This window comes from Nerophis ophidion, linkage group LG17 (assembly GCF_033978795.1).
Source record: "Nerophis ophidion isolate RoL-2023_Sa linkage group LG17, RoL_Noph_v1.0, whole genome shotgun sequence".
Taxonomy (NCBI): domain Eukaryota; kingdom Metazoa; phylum Chordata; class Actinopteri; order Syngnathiformes; family Syngnathidae; genus Nerophis; species Nerophis ophidion.
The window spans coordinates 22,568,524-22,588,775 of record NC_084627.1 but is presented as its reverse complement, the minus strand read 5'-3'; the positions used below and the strand labels follow the sequence as shown (position 1 = coordinate 22,588,775).

The following is a 20,252-nucleotide window of genomic DNA, read 5'->3' as shown; positions in this document are numbered from 1 at the left end:
TGTTTACCTTCAAGGTACTCAAAGCGCTTTGACACTATTTCCACATACACCCATTCACACACTGATGGTGGGAATTGCCATGCCAGGCCCTAACCAGGACCCATCAGGAGCAAGGGTGAAGTGTCTTGCTCAACACAACGGACGTGACTAGGATGGCGGAAGACGTAGATCGAACCAGGATCCCTCAGGTTGCTGGCACGGCCGCTTCAACAACCCAGCCATGCCCAGTTGCTGCGAAATACAAGGGTATTGTAATTTTTACCGTTGTTTTTTTGGAATGTTCCGGTACATTTTGATCACATACTGTACTTTTTTAAGTGTTCCTGTCACTCACACACACACACATACAACAAGAACCTGCTCCAAAAAATATTATATTCAAGGTGATCGTGTGCACTTTTATTATAATTTAACATTAAATGTGTTTCTCGCATAAAATAATCTTTGGGACGAAGGTAAATAAACTTTCTGGCGTGCGTTCTTTCTCCTGCCACGTTAAAAAAAAAAACACATTATTTTCGTCGTATAGTTTCTCTTCAGAATGATGCAGGGGCGGTCGACGTCACACCACAGTGCAGGATCGTGGTTCTCTGAAGGGGTTGCTGCCAGTGGGGACCCCGACGAGTAGAGCATCTCTGGCTGCGTTCTGCAGACAGTATTGCTGGAGCTCTGCAGCCGCCTGGGAGACCTGCATTGATATGTGTTATATGTATCACACTCATATGATGCATTCATACAGATCAGGCCTAGGCAATTATTTTGACTCAGGGGGCGGGGGCAAAATTAGAGACAGAAATGTGTCTGGGAGCCGGTATATCTGATTTTTAGGAACAATAATACAAAATCTCACAATAATGTCTAATTGAATGCTAAAAGAGGAATTTTACTTTTTTTTACTAAATGAGACACATGAAAATAAAGAATGTGGGACTTACAATAATAACTATGAACAATAAAACACTGAATATTGACAACATATGAACGTCACACTCCCTCTCGATCAATGTTCCCTCTAATTTTTCATGTGTGAGCAAACGCATTCAGTGGAGCACATGTGAGCAACATCAGACGTGCACATTAAGGCCACACTTGTAGCACACCTGTCTCAAACCTGACTAAATACCCATCCATCCATTTTCTACTGCTTATTCCCTTTTGGGGTCACGGGGGGCACTGGCGCCTATCTCAGCTACAATCGGGCGGAAGGCGGGGTACACCCTGGACAAGTCGCTACCTCATCGCAAGGTCAACACAGATAGACAGACAACATTTACACTCACATTCACACACTAGGGCCAATTTTGTTTTGCCAATCAACGTATCCTCAGGTGCATGTCTTTGGAAGTGGGAGGAAGCCGGAGTACCCGGAGGGAACCCACGCAATCACAGGGAGAACATGCAAAGTCCACACAGAAAGATCCCGAGCCTGGGATTGAACCCAAGAATGCAGGACCTTCGTATTGGGAGGCAGACGCACTAACCCCTCTGCCACCGTGAAGCCCACCTGACTAAATAACGAGTTAAATAAGTAACAAGTTAAATTTCTTATTATTCTAACCAAATGACAGCAGTCACTTCCATGTGATCATTTTTTAGTGTAAGTGTTTTGGCCCATTTACAATGACAACAACAACAAATATTGTTTTTCAATGAGCTGTGTACTATATTGTGTGTCTGGGTGGGGGTCCTGCTTTGGAAATAACGTGTACCCCTTTCCGATATCGCATTTAGTTCCCATTAAAACATTCACATGTTGCACAATGAATTGTAGACACTGGATTATGTGAACATTGCTGTAACTTTCCCTTTGTAAAATATATATATTTTTATTAGTATTTCTTTATTATGATAAGAGCATTTCATGATTAATATTTATAAATTAGGATTCTTAATAAATGACAGTAGAATGAGCACATATTTGATTGGTAACTCATAGTGTAATGACCTGGAATGACACATAATGTGCGGTGTTGGAAATGTCCGACTTTTTGTGTGGCTGTTAACGCATCGCTGGCTCAGTGCCATATGTGCCTGTGTTGGCACAAGTGAGAAAGAGGAGTGGCTGCTGTTGATATGACCAGGGGCGTCACTAGACCTAATACTGTACAGGGGCACACCTGGGGCACAAATAATTCATGTGAGCGTGCAAAGCGCGCAAGCAAAAACATTTTTAGCACTTATTTATCATAAAAAATACATAAATAGTGCTTTAAACTATGAAATCATATCAGATTATGTTGTATGGATATTTGATTAACCACCTGAAATTAACTAATGCATATGACCTACTTGTGCACTTTCTTACTCCAGACTTCTAAACTGCTACTGGTAAAAGCAAAAAGGAAGAGCAATGAATCTTTTTTAAATATATATTGCAGTAATCATCTGCAAATTTAATCATCTACAAAAGTAAAACAAAAAAATAAAGCACCCCTACATCTCTGGGTTCTTTTATATTATTTAATTTCCATTTATGGCAATGTGGATAATCCTATTTCAGATACACAAAACTATAAAATATACACAAAACAATAAAGCCACAGTAGTAGAATAAATGAACAACTGTTGTGTGTCCGTTCAGGGAATCATTTTCTGAGAAGTAAACTGTAACGTCTCCTTTTCATTTTTGCAAAGTGGTCAATCACTCTGGACAGACATGGAAATATTACAGTAACTGTTATACAGTTGACCAGTGGTTCCCAACTGCTGGGTCGTGACATAAAAGTGGATTGTGTGTCATTTTCAGTGAGTCGCAGTCAGATGCGTGCATGAAAAAAAAAAAGTTTAGGGAGAAAAAAATCAAATTGTGGCAACAAAACCAGATATTTTTAGTCATTTTTCTAGTGACTGTTAGTGAGTATTTTAGCAAAAGGCAAACCGACTAACAAGTTGGAAGAGGACTCAGGACAGACATGGAAATATATTTTTAAAAATCTAAATGGGGCAACAGGCCCTGTGATGAGGTGGCGACTTGTCCAGGGTGTACCCCGCCTCCCGCCCGATTGTAGCTGAGATAGGCGCCAGCGCCCCCCGCGACCCCAAAAGGGAATAAGCGGTAGAAAATGGATGGATGGATAAATGGGGCAACAAAACCCGATATTTCAGCCATCTTTCTGAAAACAAATACAGAAATGTTACTATTTTTTCTGGAAACCAAACCAGATGCTTTAGCTGTAGCCATTTTTCTGGTGACAAAACAAGATTATTTCAGTCAAAGTCACACCGATTAACAAGACAAGTCTACTGTGCTATTTTTCTGTGAAATAAACTTGAATGGTTAAAAAATTTGGCCTACGACTTGATGATATGGAAAAATGTTTTTCTTCCTGAAGATAAACCATTTGAGAAGCACTCAACTCACACATGCTGACTCCAAATCATCATTGATGCAGAACCAGCAGACAATAACCAACATTATGTTTCATGTTCATTGGAAATTCCCCCGACAGCTCGTACAGCAAATGGATATATTTGTCTTGATACAAGGAAGAACGTTAGCTAACTTAGCATCAACTTAAGACAATGATGTTGCCTAGCTAACTAGGACTTCACTTACATCTCTCATTCCTCGCTTCTTCTTCATTGCTGCGGGCGAATAACTTTCTTAAATCCATCTAGGAGTTACAGTCCGAGTCAAATCAAAATCAAAATAATGTAATTAACAAATTGTTGTTGGCTAACGCAGTGATTCTCATCCTCGCTCTCTCTCTCTCTCTCTCTCTCTCTCAACTGAAGTCTCGATCCACACGTGAATAAATTACCATATTAATTAGCCATGTGCTCACTGTTACGTGGAGTGATTACAGTAGCAATCAATTACCATACTAAGTAGTATGTGCGCTGTTGTCTATGTTATGTAGACTTAAAACTCTGAAGCGTTTTTTTTTATTGGTGACATTTTTACTGGGGCACTGCAGATCAACAGTGGGGCACGTGCCCCAGTGAAATCTGTCTGGCGACGCCCCTGGATATGACAGATGGCAAAGTTGGTTTTGGTCTGTTTTGTACGGCAGAAAATGACCAGCTTTGCTGGATAGAAATTGTTTAGCAATATTTTTGGTCATGTGTTTATAAAGAGTTTTGCTCAATAAAGTGATCGATGGAATTCATGTCCCCTCGAAGCCTCTCGACAGACGTTACAATAATTGAACAGTGATCACGAAAACTGTCGTCTCTGTTGTGGCCTCTTGTCGTCAGTTACTTTGAAAATTGCTTTATTTATTTATTTATTGATTTTGTGCGCGGCATAAATTTGCCGTGGGCTTAGGACTTGTGAGCAGTGCGCAATTGGACAGGCGCGCACCTTAGAGGGAACGTTGCTCTCGATCGACATATTTTTCAATAAAGCGAAACGCAACAAAAAGGCAACGAACAGCCAAATATGAACGTGAAGGGTAATAAAAAAAAACAAATGTAATTGAAACATCTGATATATCACTAAGCTTTAGAACTTTGTTGTAAAAATCTCCTTCCGCGTCTGTCCCTGACACCCGCATTTCAGTCCAGCCGCTCTGGAAACACTCTGTGGAAACACTCCCCACCAACACTGCTTGGTACCTCGTTTGAGCTGCTTTGACTTAGATTACCAGAGTAACTAATTCAATGACCATAGTAACTAGTTGTGGTGGGCGTGGCCTGCGGACCAGCAGCAGAGCAGGGTGTGGCGGAACTGGCTTCGAGATTAACGACAGGTGCGTAGATGACACAGCTGAGAGTGTTTGTCTAAACACCTGTCGCTCTGTTAAAGGCCTACTGAAACCCACTACTACCGACCACGCAGTCTGATAGTTGTAATATCAATGATGAAATAGTAACATTGCAACACATGCCAATACGGCCAGTTTAGTTTACTAAATTGCAATTTTTAATTTCCCGTTAAGTGTCCTGTTGAAAACGTCGCAGAATGCCGTCGTGCACGCGTGACGTCACGTGACGGACTGTTAGGAAATATTAGCGCTGCGCACACACACAGCTAAAAGTCGTCTGCTTTAACCGCATAATTACACAGTATTTTGGACATCTGTGTTGATGAAACTTTTGCAATTTGTTCAATTAATAATGGAGAAGTCAAAGTAGAACGATGGAGTTGGGAAGTTTTAGCCTTTAGCCACACAAACACACGGTGATTCCTTGTTTAAAATTCCCGGAGGTGAAACTTTGTTATGTATCAGAGCGGTCAAGCGAACATGGATCCCAACCACTTGTCAACCAGCAGTTTAAAGTGAGAAAATTGTGGTAAAAGTCGCCACTTACTGGAGATCAGCTGAGCTTGTGCCATCTGTACAGCTGCCGTCAACTTCCATCAGACACTGGCCTCAAGACACCCGTGGATACAGCCTTCCGACTATCAGGTACTATTAAATAGAGGTGGGTAGTAATGCGCTACATTTACTCCGTTACATTTACTTGAGTAACTTTTGGGATAAATTGTACTTCTACGAGTAGTTTTTATGCAACATACTGTAATTTTAGTTGACTATATTTATAGAGAAGAAACGCTACTTTTACTCCGTTCCATTTATCTACATTCAGCTCGCTACTTTTTTTTAATCGATCTGTTAATGTTTGTTTTGATTAATGACAGAGCTTCAATGTAGGATACGCATGCCTGCGTTTCACCAATCACATGCAGTCACTGGTGACGTTGGACCAATCAAACAGAGCCAGGCGGTCACATGACCCGACTTAAACAAGTTGAAAAAACGTATTGGGGTTTTACCATTTAGTGGTCAATTGTACGGAATATGTACTGTACTGTGCAATCTGATAATAAAAGTTTCAATCAATCAATCAAAAGTGCAAAGGAAAAAAGCCACTTTTTATTTCAACCGTACTTCCCGTCAAAAGCCTAAAGACTAATCGCACAGTTCCTGTTTTCACAATAAAGGTGCCGCTCCATCGCGCCTGCGCTAACAAAATAAGAGTCTCCAAAAGCCAGCGCAAACAAGCTAGCAAGCTACGGAGTTTGCCGCCAATGTATTTCTTGTAAAGTGTATAAAAACGAATATGGAAGCTGGACAGATAAGATGCCAAAAACCAACGACTTTCATGTGGTATTAGACAGAATAGAGGAACTTTTTTTCTCCTCCATTTGAAAACGTGGACGTTATCAGCACTATACTGTCTGATTCCAATCAATGCAAGTCATAAGAATCAGGTAATACACCAACTTATATTCTTGTCTTCATGAAAGATAGGAATCTATGTGTTAAACATGCATGTATATTCATTAAAACACCTTTAACATGTCGACAAAAACGGCAAAATAAATAAATATAAATGATATACTGTATATATAAATGTATGTATATATATATATATATATATATATATATATATATATATATATATATATATATATATATATATATATATATATATCTATGATATGTGTGTGTGTATATGATATGTGTGTATATGTATATGTATATATGAGGTAAATCACCTTGACCTGGTCATTTATTAAGTAATTGATAAACGTTGAAAAACTTATTGAGGTGTTACCATTTAGTGGTCAATTGTATGGAATATGTACTGTACTGTGCAATCTACTAACACAAGTTTCAATCATTCAATCAAATCAATGAATGCCTACTGAGCCTATGGTGCTATTAAGTTATTGTGGCTCAATGTGCCATTTTTTTTTTTAATATACCATTATTTAATATATATTATTGCTTTAGTTGCTTAAGAAATATTCCTGGCTCTGAATTTGCTCATTGCTATTTTTATGTTTTGGTGCATTATTTGTTCCCGTAATCATTAAACAAACAGGTTACTCATCAGTTACTCAGTACTTGAGTAGTTTTTTCACAACATACTTTTTACTTTTACTCAAGTAAATATTTGGGTGACTACTCCTTACTTTTACTTGAGTAATACATCTCTAAAGTAACAGTACTCTTACCTGAGTACAATTTCTGGCTACTCTACGTACCTCTGCTATTAAACTCACTAAAACACTAGCAACACAATAGAAAGATAAGGGATTTCCCAGAATTATCCTAGTAAATGTGTCTAAAAACATCTGAATCCGTCCCAACGCAATCGCGTTTTTGTTTTTGTTTTTTTTCTAGCCCGTCGCTATTAATATCCTCAAACACAAATCTTTCATCCTCGCTCAAATTAATAGGGAAATTGTCGTTTTCTCGGTCCGAATAGCTCTTTTTGTTGGAGGCTCCCATTAAAAACAATGTGAGGATATGAGGAGCCATCAACGGGTGACGTCATCGTCTGCGACTTCCGGTAGAGGCAAGGCTTTTCTGTTAGCTACCAAAAGTTGCGAACTTTATTGTCAATTGTCTCTACTAAATCCTTTCAGCAGAAATATGGCAATATCGCGAAATGATCAAGTATGACACATGGAATGGACCTGCTATCCCCGTTTGAATAAGAAAATCTCATTTCAGTAGGCCTTTAAAGGTAGCAGTCGGGAAGGAGAGGGGTGCTGATGGTCGTTGATGGTTGGTGGTGGAGCAGAAGTGAGAGCGAGACTGACCCACAAAAGACAATTGCTGTAAAGCAAAGCCAGAGACGATTTATTAAAAAAAAAACATTTTTGTGAACCTGGAAGAACCTGTCATGTCTGTGCTTGGTGGTCCGAAGAACCGGGAAGAAAGAGTCCTTCACACTAGTATATCATGCAAAAGCGGAGATTCCAACCACTGAAATACTTAGTATAGTTCAAAACTTCCGGTAATTAGAAAACATCACTGCACATCATAATGGCAGCTAGACTTTCCATCTTAAAGATATAAAAAATTTTTTGGGGAATGTCCGTCGGGCCAGATTGAAAAGCCTTAATTTGCCCAGGTCTGATACAGATTGTGGTTTGATTGGTCAATGTGTAATCATCAAACTTGACAACTTTTAAAGGGGAACTGCACTTTTTTTTTGAATAGTTCACAATCATTATGAGAGACAAGAACACGATTGTCTTTTTTTATAGGATTTTAAAAGTACAAAAACTTGGCTCTGAAAACAAAAACTCGCACAATGGGAGAACTATGAACATAAAAGAAAAATTATAAACTATGGCATGAAAAACATACCTGGACCGAGAAAGAGAATGGATCATCGGCATGGATAACATGGGTGTGTAGGGGGTGATAGAGGGTGATGTCGCCAGGCTGACTGCCTGGCAACTACAGGCTTAAATAGGTGCAGTGATGACAGGTGTGTGAGTCCAGACCAATCAGATGTGAGTCATGAACACATAATAGGTGAAAACTGAATGGTTGGCATGGTGACAAAACAAACAAGAGTGCCCAATGAATCCAAAACAAAACAGAACGTGACCACAGAACATGACAATTTTTAAGTTATCATGAAATGATTTTACCAGTCTGGCCCACATGGGAATAGATTTTCCTTTATGTGGCCCCTGAGCTAAAATGAGTTTCACACCCCTGCTCAAAAACAACCTCAAAACCCTCCATCCATGTTTTATATACACGTTGCAAGTAAATATATAATGTAGTAACAGACACATTCATAATAATATGTAATATATACAATATTTAGTGTATTTTGGTCATTTTATGCATAGCTGGAACTAATTCTTTAGACACATTTATTTCCGTTTCTATAGCACCGCACGTCTGACTTCCTGCAACAAATGTTCCTACTCCCGGAATTAAACCCGAGTGGGTTTTCTAATCATGGCAGACTTGGCAACAGACAATGAAGACGACTATTTTTGGATAAATGAGAATTCACGGCCCTATCTTTTTGAAACCAAATATACTGAGGATGAATCACTGCTAATAGAAGCGAGCACAAAGAAGAGGGTGAGACGTTGAAGCAGATGGAAGCCGAGAGAGTTAGGTCGGTGCGACTTGGTCACGCTGCAAGTCTGGAACTTTTGTGCCAGGTTATGCCGAATAAATGGAGTGCCCAATCTCACAGGCAACGCCCCCGGCCCGTTTGACCAAACGGATAACTGTCCATTGAATAAGTCACTATACAATTGATCATGATAGATGCAGCACATCACCGTACACTACAGTGTATGCACTGTCAAGCTAGCTGTGTATTAACAAAACATGAAATATGGGCTAATACTTTACAGATTCTGTAATATGATTGTTTATGTTATTCAGTCAGTACAGATCAGTGTTGTGCACTAAAAAACTCAAACGTGTTTTGTGCTCAAATCTAGTTTACCTCTATCCATAGTTGACTTTTACAGCTACTACCGTAGCACGCCAATGTGTTACTACGCTAGGAAAAGAGTTCCACATTGTACGCGCTTACAATAACAATGTTGCTGCAGCTCGGTTTTTATACATGTTATGGAACGTAAATAAGTACCGTATTTCCTTGAATTGCCACCGGGGCGCTAATTAATTTAAAACCTCTTCTCACTCCTGCGCTTACCAAAGGCATGCGGTAAAAGTAAGCATGCGCTAATTATTTTATAACATCTTCTCAGTCCGACCCTTACCAAAGGCATGCAGTAAAAGTTTGAGTGTGATGTAAGCTTGGACCTGAAATCCTACTGAATAGCTCTTAATCCTCTTCCCTTTATGCGATTTCAAATTACCGGTATTGAAATCAGCCTCCTCCGTTTTGAAAATGATGACAGGGGAAGTGTCACTCGTGACGTCACGAGTTTGACCAGGCGGTAACACTAAGCATGCGCTAATTATTTTGCGAAGCAAGTTTCACCCGGTAGTAATTCAAGGCAGGTGCATACTATATGCGCTGCGGCAATTCAAGAAAATACGGTATTTATGACGGCTTTTGAATGCATTTTTCAAGTGATTTACAGGTAGAATTGATTGCTCCCATTAGTTGCATTGCTAGCGACCAAGAAGGAGACGATTTTTAAATGTTAGAAAGCGAAAAAGAAACAACCTCTTGTCTTCTTGTCTCTGATAATGATTGTGAACAATAGGCAAAATTTCCCCCCAAAAAGTGCAGTTCAGCCCAACAGCTCAATTTTTGTTTCATCTGACCACAGAACTTTCCTCCAGAAGGTCTTATCTTTGTCCATGTGATGTCAGATGGAACAAAAATTTAGCTGTTTGGCCACAATACCCAGCAATATGTTTGGAGGAGAAAAGGTGAGGACTTTAGTCCCAGGAACACCACACCTACCGTCAAGCATGGTGGTGGTAGTATTATGACCCCAAGCACACAACAAAAGTGGTTAAGGAATGGCTAAATCAGGCTAGAATTAAGGTTTTGGAATGGCCTTCCCAAAGTCCTGACGTAAAGATGTGGACAATGCTGAAGAAACAAGTCCATGTCAGAGAAACAACACATTTATCTGAACTGCACCAATTATGTCAAGAGGAGTGGTCAAAAATGTGGATGGCTACCAAAAGCGCCTTATTGCAGTGAAACTTGCCAAGGGACATGTAAGCAAATATTAACATTGATGTGTGTATACTTTTGACCCAGCAGATTTGCTCACATTTTCAGTAGACACATCATTAATTCATAAAAGAAGCAAACTTCATAAATATTTTTTGGGGCCAACAAGTATGTGCTCCAATCACTCTATCACAAAAAAATAAGAGTTGTAGAAATGATCGGAAACTCAAGACAGCCATGACATTATGTTCTTTACAAGTGATCGCGACTGTTTATAATTTGTAACAAATGTGTTATATTTGATATTGCTACTATGGTTCATTTTTAGTCTACTTGATACCTTTTGTTTCCCCCCTCTTTTTGTGCCCTAATGTGCATTATCCTTTCCATCCTTTGTAACTGAGCTACTGTGTGGAACAATTTCCCTTGTTGATCAATAAAGTTTGTCTCAGTTTTACATGTTTTATTGTTTTTAGAGTAACTTAACTTCTTTTTGCGCTTACTTGGCATACTTATTCAAGAATGTTACTTAAGAATACTTGTGCTACATTCAAATTTGGAACCCTGCATTGAAATATCTATTGCTTTCGCTATTTAATGGTTAAAGTAATATATATTTTTTTAAATAATACAGCATCCATTTTGTTTCCTCTCCTTACCTTCATTCTCTCCACACTGGCCTCCAGCTTCAGCTGCTCCACCATCCGCCGCATGCTGGCTAAATTGGAAATGGAGGTCATGTTGGATGCAGAAAATTTGCTTCGGGAGAGCGACCAAACCCTTGCAAAAAAGTCCCAGCAGTGTGTAGGCGCTGGCGGTTGACTCCACAAATGGGAAGCAAACACCAGCCAAGGAAGGAAGAGCGGGCCAAAGTTGTTTTTTTTCCAACTGACCTCAGTCCCCTTAGCTGCAAGGGGAAGAGAGACAAAAAGTAACACGTAGTTTAAGACAGCCACAATGTCTGTTAAATCTTTGAAATACAAACAGCATTTTACTGCTATAATCCACTGCTATATAAATCATGACAAGTATTACCCACAACTTTTTCATAAATCAGTGCAAAAATTGTAATACAAGAACATTTTTGTTGCTGGTTTAATTACGCATTTATATAACTCTATAGGGCACTGCATGTTTTAGCTTATTGAATAATAAGTATACTGCCCTCTGGCGCATTATAGGATTACTGCAATATTTGTTTTATTAAATTTTTTGGTAAGTTATTTTTAGATGTAATTGTACTTGCAGCCACAGAAAGCAGCAGCGAGTAGAGTATATATATATACGGAGATATATATATATATATATATATATATATATATATATATATATATATATATATATATATATATATATATATATATATATATATATATATATGTGTATATATATATATATATATATATATATATATATATATATATATACATACATTTTCTATCGCTTGTCCCTTTTGAGGTCGTGGTGGGTGCTGGAGCCTATCTCAGCTGCATGTGGGTGGAAGGCGCGGTACACCCTGGACAAGTCACCCCTCATAGCAGGGCCAACACAGATAAGACAGACAACATTCACACTCACATTCACACACTAAGGCCAATTTAGTGTTGCCAATCAACCTATCCCCAGGTGCATATCTTTGGAAGTGGGAGGAAGCCGGAGTACCCGGAGGGAACCCACCTATTCACGGGGAGAACATGCAAACTCCACACAGAAAGATCCCGAGCCCGGTATTGAACCCAGGACTACTCAGGACCTTCGTATTGTGAGGCAGATGCACTAACCCCTTTTCCACCGTGAAGCCCGTTTTATATTTATATATATATATATATATATATATATATATATATATATATATATATATATATATACCTATATATATATATATATATATATGTATGTATATATATATATATATACATATATATATATATATATATATGTATATATATATATATACATGTATATATATATATATACATATACACTATATACATATACGCTATATATATATATATACTTTTTTATTATTTTTTTTTATAAACCTTTATTTATAATTTGAACATTTTGAACATTTACATACCGATTGTCACCGATTCTGTTCATAACTTTTATGGACAGAATTTCTAGGCGCAGCCAAGGCGTTGAGGGGTTCCGGTTTGGTGGCCACGGGATTAGGTCTCTGCTTTTTGCCGATGATGTAGTCCTGATGGCTTCATCTGGCCGGGATCTTCAGCTCTCACTGGATCGGTTCGCAGCAGAGTGTGAAGCGACCGGAATGAGAATCAGCACCTCCAAGTCCGAGTCCATGGTTCTCGCCCGGAAAAGGGTGGAGTGCCATCTCCGGGTTGGGGAGGAGACCCTGCCCCAAGTGGAGGAGTTCAAGTACCTAGGAGTCTTGTTCACGAGTGGGGGAAGAGTGGATCGTGAGATCGACAGGCGGATCGGTGCGGCGTCTTCAGTAATGCGGACGTTGTATCGATCCGTTGTGGTGAAGAAGGAGCTGAGCCGGAAGGCAAAGCTCTCAATTTACCGGTCGATCTACGTTCCCATCCTCACCTATGGTCATGAGCTTTGGGTCATGACCGAAAGGATAAGATCACGGGTACAAGCGGCCGAAATGAGTTTCCTCCGCCGTGTGGCGGGTCCCTCCCTTAGAGATAGGGTGAGAAGCTCTGCCATCCGGGAGGAGCTCAACGTAAAGCCGCTGCTCCTCCACATCGAGAGGAGCCAGATGAAGTGGTTCGGGCATCTGGTCAGGATGCCACCCGAACGCCTCCCTAGGGATGTGTTTAGGGCACGTCCAGCTGGTAGGAGGCCACGGGGAAGACCCAGGACACGTTGGGAAGACTATGTCTCCCGGCTGGCCTGGGAACGCCTCGGGATCCCCCGGGAAGAGCTAGACGAAGTGGCTGGAGATAGGGAAGTCTGGGTTTCCCTGCTGAAGGTGTTGCCCCCGCGACCCGACCTCGGATAAGCGGAAGATGATGGATGGATGGATGGCATTTACATACAATCAAGAAATAATAACAAAACAGGTACAGAAACAGTACAAAAAACTGCAACATTTTTTGCTTCAACAACAATATACGACGTCACATTCAAAACACACATAGTCTTTCAAAATGGTAACAGTACTATCATAAAAATAAACAAAATATTTTATCATTTTTTTCAAAATATGTTTCCATGAAAATTATTATAAGATCAGTGGTTCTCAAGCTTTTTTCACCTAGTACCGCCTTACAAAACCCTTGGCCCTTCAAGTACCGCCACAATAACCAACATAAAAATACAGTAGCGTAGTAGGACTAAATATTCAATAAATTCAGGTATGTTTTATTTACAAGAATATCAAATATGTTTGGCTACAGTAACATTACACACAATTCAAACAGTGACACTGGGTTTGAATATCTTTATTTTGAAATGAATACGTTGAAAATAGCACAAGTTATGGCACTCAGCATCAAAGGTTGAAATTGGGGGTTGAATCACCAAATGTTTCTTGAGCACGGCCACCGTTGCTGCTCACAGCTCCTCACCTCCCGGGGGCTGATCAAGGGTGATGGGTAAAATGCAGACAGTAATGTCATCACACCTAGTGTGTGTGTGTGACCATCGTTGGGACTTTGAATTTATTATAAAACAATAATGAAAAATTAAAACAGACTTTGTCGAATGTTATTTTTGACAAAGGGAGAAAATAATAATAATAATAAAAAGTTACAATATACATTTTTTTTCAACAACGATATGATACAAAACTTTACATAAAAAACTAACACTATTTTTTTTTAAACGGCAACAACACATAAAAAGAAAAAAAAACATCTTCCTTGAAAAATATATTTCCTGGACATTTCAAACAATAATCCCGAAAATTGTTCCATCCATCCATCCATTTTCTACCGCTTGTCCCTTTCAAGGTCGCGGTGGGGTTCTGGAGCCTATCTCAGCTTCATTCAAGCAAAAGGCGGGGTGCACCCTGGACACTTAATATTCATTAAAAACAAGACAGAGGTTTTATTTACAAGTATATTAAATATTTTGGAAACTGTAACATTACACACAGTTTAAACAGTAACACTGTGTTTGAATATTTTTCTTTTAAAATAAATACATTGTCAAATAACACAAGTTATTATAAAACAGTAGTAAAAAATGAAACGCTTCTATGGAAAAAAACAGACTTTGTCAAACGTTTTTTTGACTATGGGGGAAAATAATAATAATAATTGAAAGTTGCATTTATTTTTTTTATATCAACTACAATACGATACAAAACTTCCCATATAATACAAACATAATTTCTAAAAATGGAAATAACTCATTAAAAAAAAACATCTTCCTTGAAAAATATATTTACTGGAAATATATATAAACAATAATTCTTAAAACATTTCATCCATCCATCCATTTTTTACCACTTGTCTCTATTGGGTTGCTGTAGTCTATCTCAGCTGCATTCGGGCGTAGGGCGGGGTGCACCCTGGTCACGTAATATTAAATAAAAACAAGACAGAGGTTTTACTTGCAAGTATATTAAAACATGTTGGTCACTGTAACATTACACACAGTTTGAACAGTCACACTGTGTTTGAATATTTTTCTTTTAAAATGAACACGTTGTCAAATAGCACAAGTTATTACAAAAATAGTAATGAAAAATGAAATGCTTCAATGGAAAAAACGTTATTTTTGACCATGGGGGAAAATAATATCAATAATAATAATAATAATAATAATAATAATGATAATAATAAGTTTTAAAAAATCAAAAATGTATTTCAACAACAATATGATACAAAACTTCACATATGAAACAAACACCATTTTTAAAATGCAACAAGACTTTAAAAAGCACTTCCTTGAAAAATATATTTACTGGATATTTCAAACACTAATCCCAAAAAAATGTTCCCTCTGTCTTCATTTATTTTGTGTTGGTTTGAAAAGAGTTAGTTAAAATAATGTGTTGTTTGCAATTTAAGTTGACTATCAAATGTATTTTAAAAAAAATAATAAAATACAATCCGACAGCCTAAATATGTATATTCATCGTTGGATTTGAATACTGTTTCTCCCAAGAATATTAAAAAAATTCAGTGTGACAAAAGAGTAAAAGAAACGTGTGAAACCTTGCAAAATATTTTGCTTCCGACATTTTCTTGCTGTATTTGAATGTCTCTTAGTTTTACGTGACGTCATGCATTGAAAATAATGTGTTAAAGTTTGCGATTTAATGTTGACAATCAAATGTATTGTAAAACAATACAATCTGACATCCTAATTATTTATATTCATCGTTGGATTTAAATTATGCTTCTCCCAAGAATATTAAAGGCCTACTGAAACCCACTACTACCGACCACGCAGTCTGATAGTTTATATATCAATGATGAAATATTAACATTGCAACACATGCCAATACGGCCTTTTTAGTTTACTGAATTACAATTTTAAATTTCCCGGGAGTTTCGTCTTGAAAACGTTGTGTAATGATGACGTGTACGCAAGACGTCACAGGTTTTTAGGAAGTATGAGCGCTACGCACACACACAGCTAAAAGACGTCTGCTTTACCGGCATAATTCACAGTATTTTGGAGATCTGTGTTGCTGAATCTTTTGCAATTTGTTCAATTAATATTGGAGAAATCACGGTAGAAAGATGGAGTTGGGAAGCTTTAGCCTTTAACCACACAAACACACGGTGATTCCTTGTTTAAAATTCCTGGAGGTGAAACTTTGCTATGGATCAGAGCGTGGTCAAGCAAACATGAATCACGACGGAATGTCAACCAGCAGGTTTCGGTGAGAAAATTGTGGTTAAAAAGTCAGTTCTTACCGGAGAAAAGCTGAGCTTGTGTTGTCTTTAAAGCTGCCGCCGACTCCCCTGAGACATTGGTGTCAACACACTCGTGGACGTACCCCTCCGACTATCAGGTACTATTTAACTCACTAAAACACTAGCAACACAATAGAAAGATAAGGGATTTCCCATAATTATCCTAGTAAATGTCTCTAAAAACATCGGAATCCGTCCCAATGCAATCGCGTTTTTTTTTTTAACTTATTTTTTTTTTTATAATTTTTTTTTCTAGTCTGTCGCTATCAATATCCTCAAACACGAATCTTTCATCCTCGCTTAAATTAATGGGAAAATTGTCGTTTTCTCCGTCCGAATGGCACTTTTTGTTGGAGGCTCCCATTTAAAACAATGTGAATATGTGAGGAGCCCCCACACGTGTGACGTCATCGTCTGCGACTTCCGGTAGAGGCAGGGCTTTTCTCTTAGCACCGAAAGTTGCGAACTTTATTGTGGCTGTTCTCTACTAAATCCTTTCAGCAAAAATACAGCAATATCGCAAAATGATCAAGTATGACACATAGAATGGACCTGCTTTAAATAAGAAAATCTCATTTCAGTAGGCCTTTAAGATAATTCAGTGTGACGAATAGAGTGAATGACGAATAGAGTGAAAGAAACGTCTGGAACCTCGCGAAACTTCCCGCTTCCGACACTTTCTTGCTGTATTTGAATGTCTCTTAGTTTTAAAACCACGCGTCATGACGTCACGCGATTTCTGCGCTCTCATTGGTTAGCGGCGGATAATGATGAAGGGTTGGTAAGGAGCTTTACACGGGAAGACAAACATGACTGCCAAGGCAACATGTTTAAAAGTGCCTAAATAAGGAAAAGGGCCAACTAAACAAAGGGAAGGCAGCCATGGTGGAAGTGTTTACTGGCCGGACTCTGGTCAACAAAGATGGGGACTACGTGGACCCGGAAGAGGCGCTGAAGAATAAAGTGGTGGGCATTTACTTCTCCGCGGGATGGTGCCCACCCTGTCGGGACTTCACGCCCGTCTTGTGTGACTTCTACACGGAGCTGGTGGAAGAGAACGAGCCCCCTGCTCAATTTGAGGTGGTCTTCGTGTCGTCGGACAAGTCCACCGAGGACATGGTGGAGTACTACCACGACATGCACGGAGACTGGCTGGCCCTGCCCTGGACGGACGACTACAGGGAGTCAGTATGCAGCACACACAAAGTACACTACACCAGTGGTTCTCAAATGGGGGTACTTGAAGGTATGCTAAGGGGGACGTGAGATTTTTTTAAAAATATTCTAAAAAATAGCAACAGTTCCAAAATCCTTCATAAATATATTTATTGAATAATACTTAAACAAAATATGAATGTAAGTTCATAAACCGTTAAAAAAATGCAACAATGAAATATTCAGTGTTGACAGTTCGATTTTTTGTGGACATGTTCCATGAATATTGATGTTAAACAATTCTTTTTTTTCAATCAATCAATCAATGTTTGTTTATATAGCCCTAAATCACTAGTGTCTCAAAGGGCTGCACAAACCACGACGACATCCTCGGTAGAGCCCACATAAGGGCAAGGAAAACTCACCCCAGTGGGACGTCGGTGACTGTGACAATGATGACTATGACAAATTTTGGAGAGGACCGCATATGTGCCCCCCCCAGGGGACCGAAAACAATGGATGTCGAGCGGGTTTAACATGATACTGTGAAAGTTCAATCCATTGTGGATCCAACACAACCGTGAGACTCCAGACCAAAGTGGATCCAACACAGTAGCGAGAGTCCCGTCCATAGTGGAGCCAACAGGAAACCATCCCAAGCGGAGGCGGATCAGCAGCACAGAGATGTCCCCAGCCGATATACAGGCAAGCGGTCCATCCTGGGTCCCGATTCTGGACAGCCAGTACTTCATCCATGGCCACCGGTCTGGACCCCTCCACAAGGGAGAGTGGGACAGAGGAGAAAAAGAAAAGAAACGGCAGGTCAACTGGTCCAAAAACGGGGGTCTATTTAAAGGCTAGAGTATAGAAATGAGTTTTAAGGTGAGACTTAAATGCTTCTACTGAAGAAATGTTTAGAATAAAGTTGATGAATCCAGATGGATCTCTATTACAATCCTTAAAGAGGGCACTTTAAGTTGATGATTACTTCTATGTGTAGAAATCTTTATTTATAATTGAATCCCTTGTTTATTTTTCAACACGTTTTTAATTATTTTTATATCTTTTTTTTTCCAAATAGTTCAAGAAAGACCACTACAAATGAGCAATATTTTGCACTGTTATACAATTTAATAAATCAGAAACTGATGGCATATTGCTGTTTTTTTACTTCTTTATCTCTTTTTTTCAACCAAAAATGCTTTTCTCTGATTAGGGGGTGCTTGAATTAAAAAAATGTTCAGAGGGGGTACATCACTGAATAAAGGTTGAGAACCACTGCACTACACTATGCCCACGTCACGTATGCAGTACACACAAAGTACACTACATGCCCACGTCACTACATTGCTTCAATGCGGATGGGAATCCCTTTCCTTGCAGCTGTTGGCTAGCCAGACATTATTCCATTATAGTTTGATCGACCGATGCGTATTGAACGTAATGCTAGACACATGCACAGACAGTATAGGACGAGCAAGAATACAATAAGGTTCTGAGGTAAAGAATACATTTAGATTAAACCCACGGACAAAAAAAAAGCATAATTTGCAGCCACAGCATAATAACAAATGTGCAATTTCTTAAAAAGTTGCAGTATATCATTTGTAGACAGGTAGGTCTATATATAACATGCTCCTATATACAATATAAATCGTACTGTACTCATCCATCCATGTTTTACCGCTTGTCCCTTTTGGGGTCGCCGGAGCCTATCTCAGCTGCATTCCGTACACCTTAGACAAGTCGCCACCTCACCGCAGGGCCACTGTACTATACTGGTTTGTATGTGTGTAAATGTATGCGTGTGTATATATATATATTTATATATATGTATGTATATGTATGTATGTATATATATATATATATATGTATGTATGTGTATATATATATATATGTATATATGTATGTATATGTATGTATGTATATATATATATATGTATGTATGTGTATATATATATATATATATGTATATATGTATGTATATATGGGCTTCACGGCGGGAGAGGGGTTAGTGCGTCTGCCTCACAATACGAAGGTCCTGCAGTCCTGGGTTCAATCCCAGGCTCGGGATCTTTCTGTGTGGACTTTGCATGTTCTCCCCGTGAATGCGTAGGTTCCCTCCGGGTACTCCGGCTTCCTCCCACTTCCAAAGACATGCACCTGGGGATAGGTTAATTGGCAACACTAAATTGGCCCTAGTGTGTGAATGTGAGTGTGAATGTAGTCCGTCTATCTGTGTTGGCCCTGCAATGAGGTGGCGACTTGTCCAGGGTGTACCCCGCCTTCTGCCCGATTGTAGCTGAGATAGGCGCCAGCGCCCCCCGCAACCCCAAAAGGGAATAAGCGGTAGAAAATGGATGGATGGATGGATGTATATATGTGTATGTATATATATATATATATGTATGTACAGTATGTATACATGTATGTATGTATGTATGTATGTATGTATGTATGTATGTATATACATATATATATATATATATACATACATATACATACATATATATTTTTACACATATATATATATATATATACATACATATATATATATTTTTACACATATATATATATATATATATATATATATATATATATATATATATATATATATATATATATATATTATTAGGGGTGTAACGGTACGTGTATTTGTATCAAACCGTTTCGGTACGGGGGTTTCGGTTCGGTTCGAAGGTGTACCGAACAAGTACAGGCTAGCAGCGACCGGGCTAGGACAACATGTTAAAACCAGAGCTGGAAGACCCTCCTGCCTCGTTAAGATCTCCCGTTTGGGAACACTTTGGCTGCGCAATACAACAATGGAGGACGGAGGATTGTTCAGCAGCTGCTTCTGACAACACGTCAAACATGTGTTGCGCCTTTCCTGCTTCCGGCTCCCATAGTGTCTCCCTTGCGTGCAACACC

General features: G+C 38.9%; 2 protein-coding genes across 2 annotated transcripts in view; one reads left to right on the top strand and one right to left on the bottom strand.

The window, feature by feature from the left end:
- Positions 1 to 384: 384 nt before the first annotated feature.
- Positions 385 to 11,227, bottom strand: gng10 (guanine nucleotide binding protein (G protein), gamma 10). The gene is made up of 2 exons (XM_061877226.1): positions 10,980 to 11,227; positions 385 to 688 (listed from the first exon to the last, which is right to left on the bottom strand). The coding sequence occupies exons 1-2, from the start codon at positions 11,058 to 11,060 to the stop codon at positions 563 to 565; spliced, it is 207 nt and encodes a 68-aa protein (XP_061733210.1). The 5' UTR covers positions 11,061 to 11,227; the 3' UTR covers positions 385 to 562.
- A 5,675-nt stretch (positions 11,228 to 16,902) lies between these two features.
- Positions 16,903 to 20,252, top strand: part of nxnl2 (nucleoredoxin like 2) — an 8,514-nt gene continuing 5,164 nt past the window's right edge. The window contains exon 1 of the mRNA XM_061876582.1: positions 16,903 to 17,350. Coding sequence (XP_061732566.1) covers positions 17,049 to 17,350 — 302 coding nt within the window. The 5' untranslated portion in view covers positions 16,903 to 17,048. The remainder of the gene's footprint in view (positions 17,351 to 20,252) is intronic.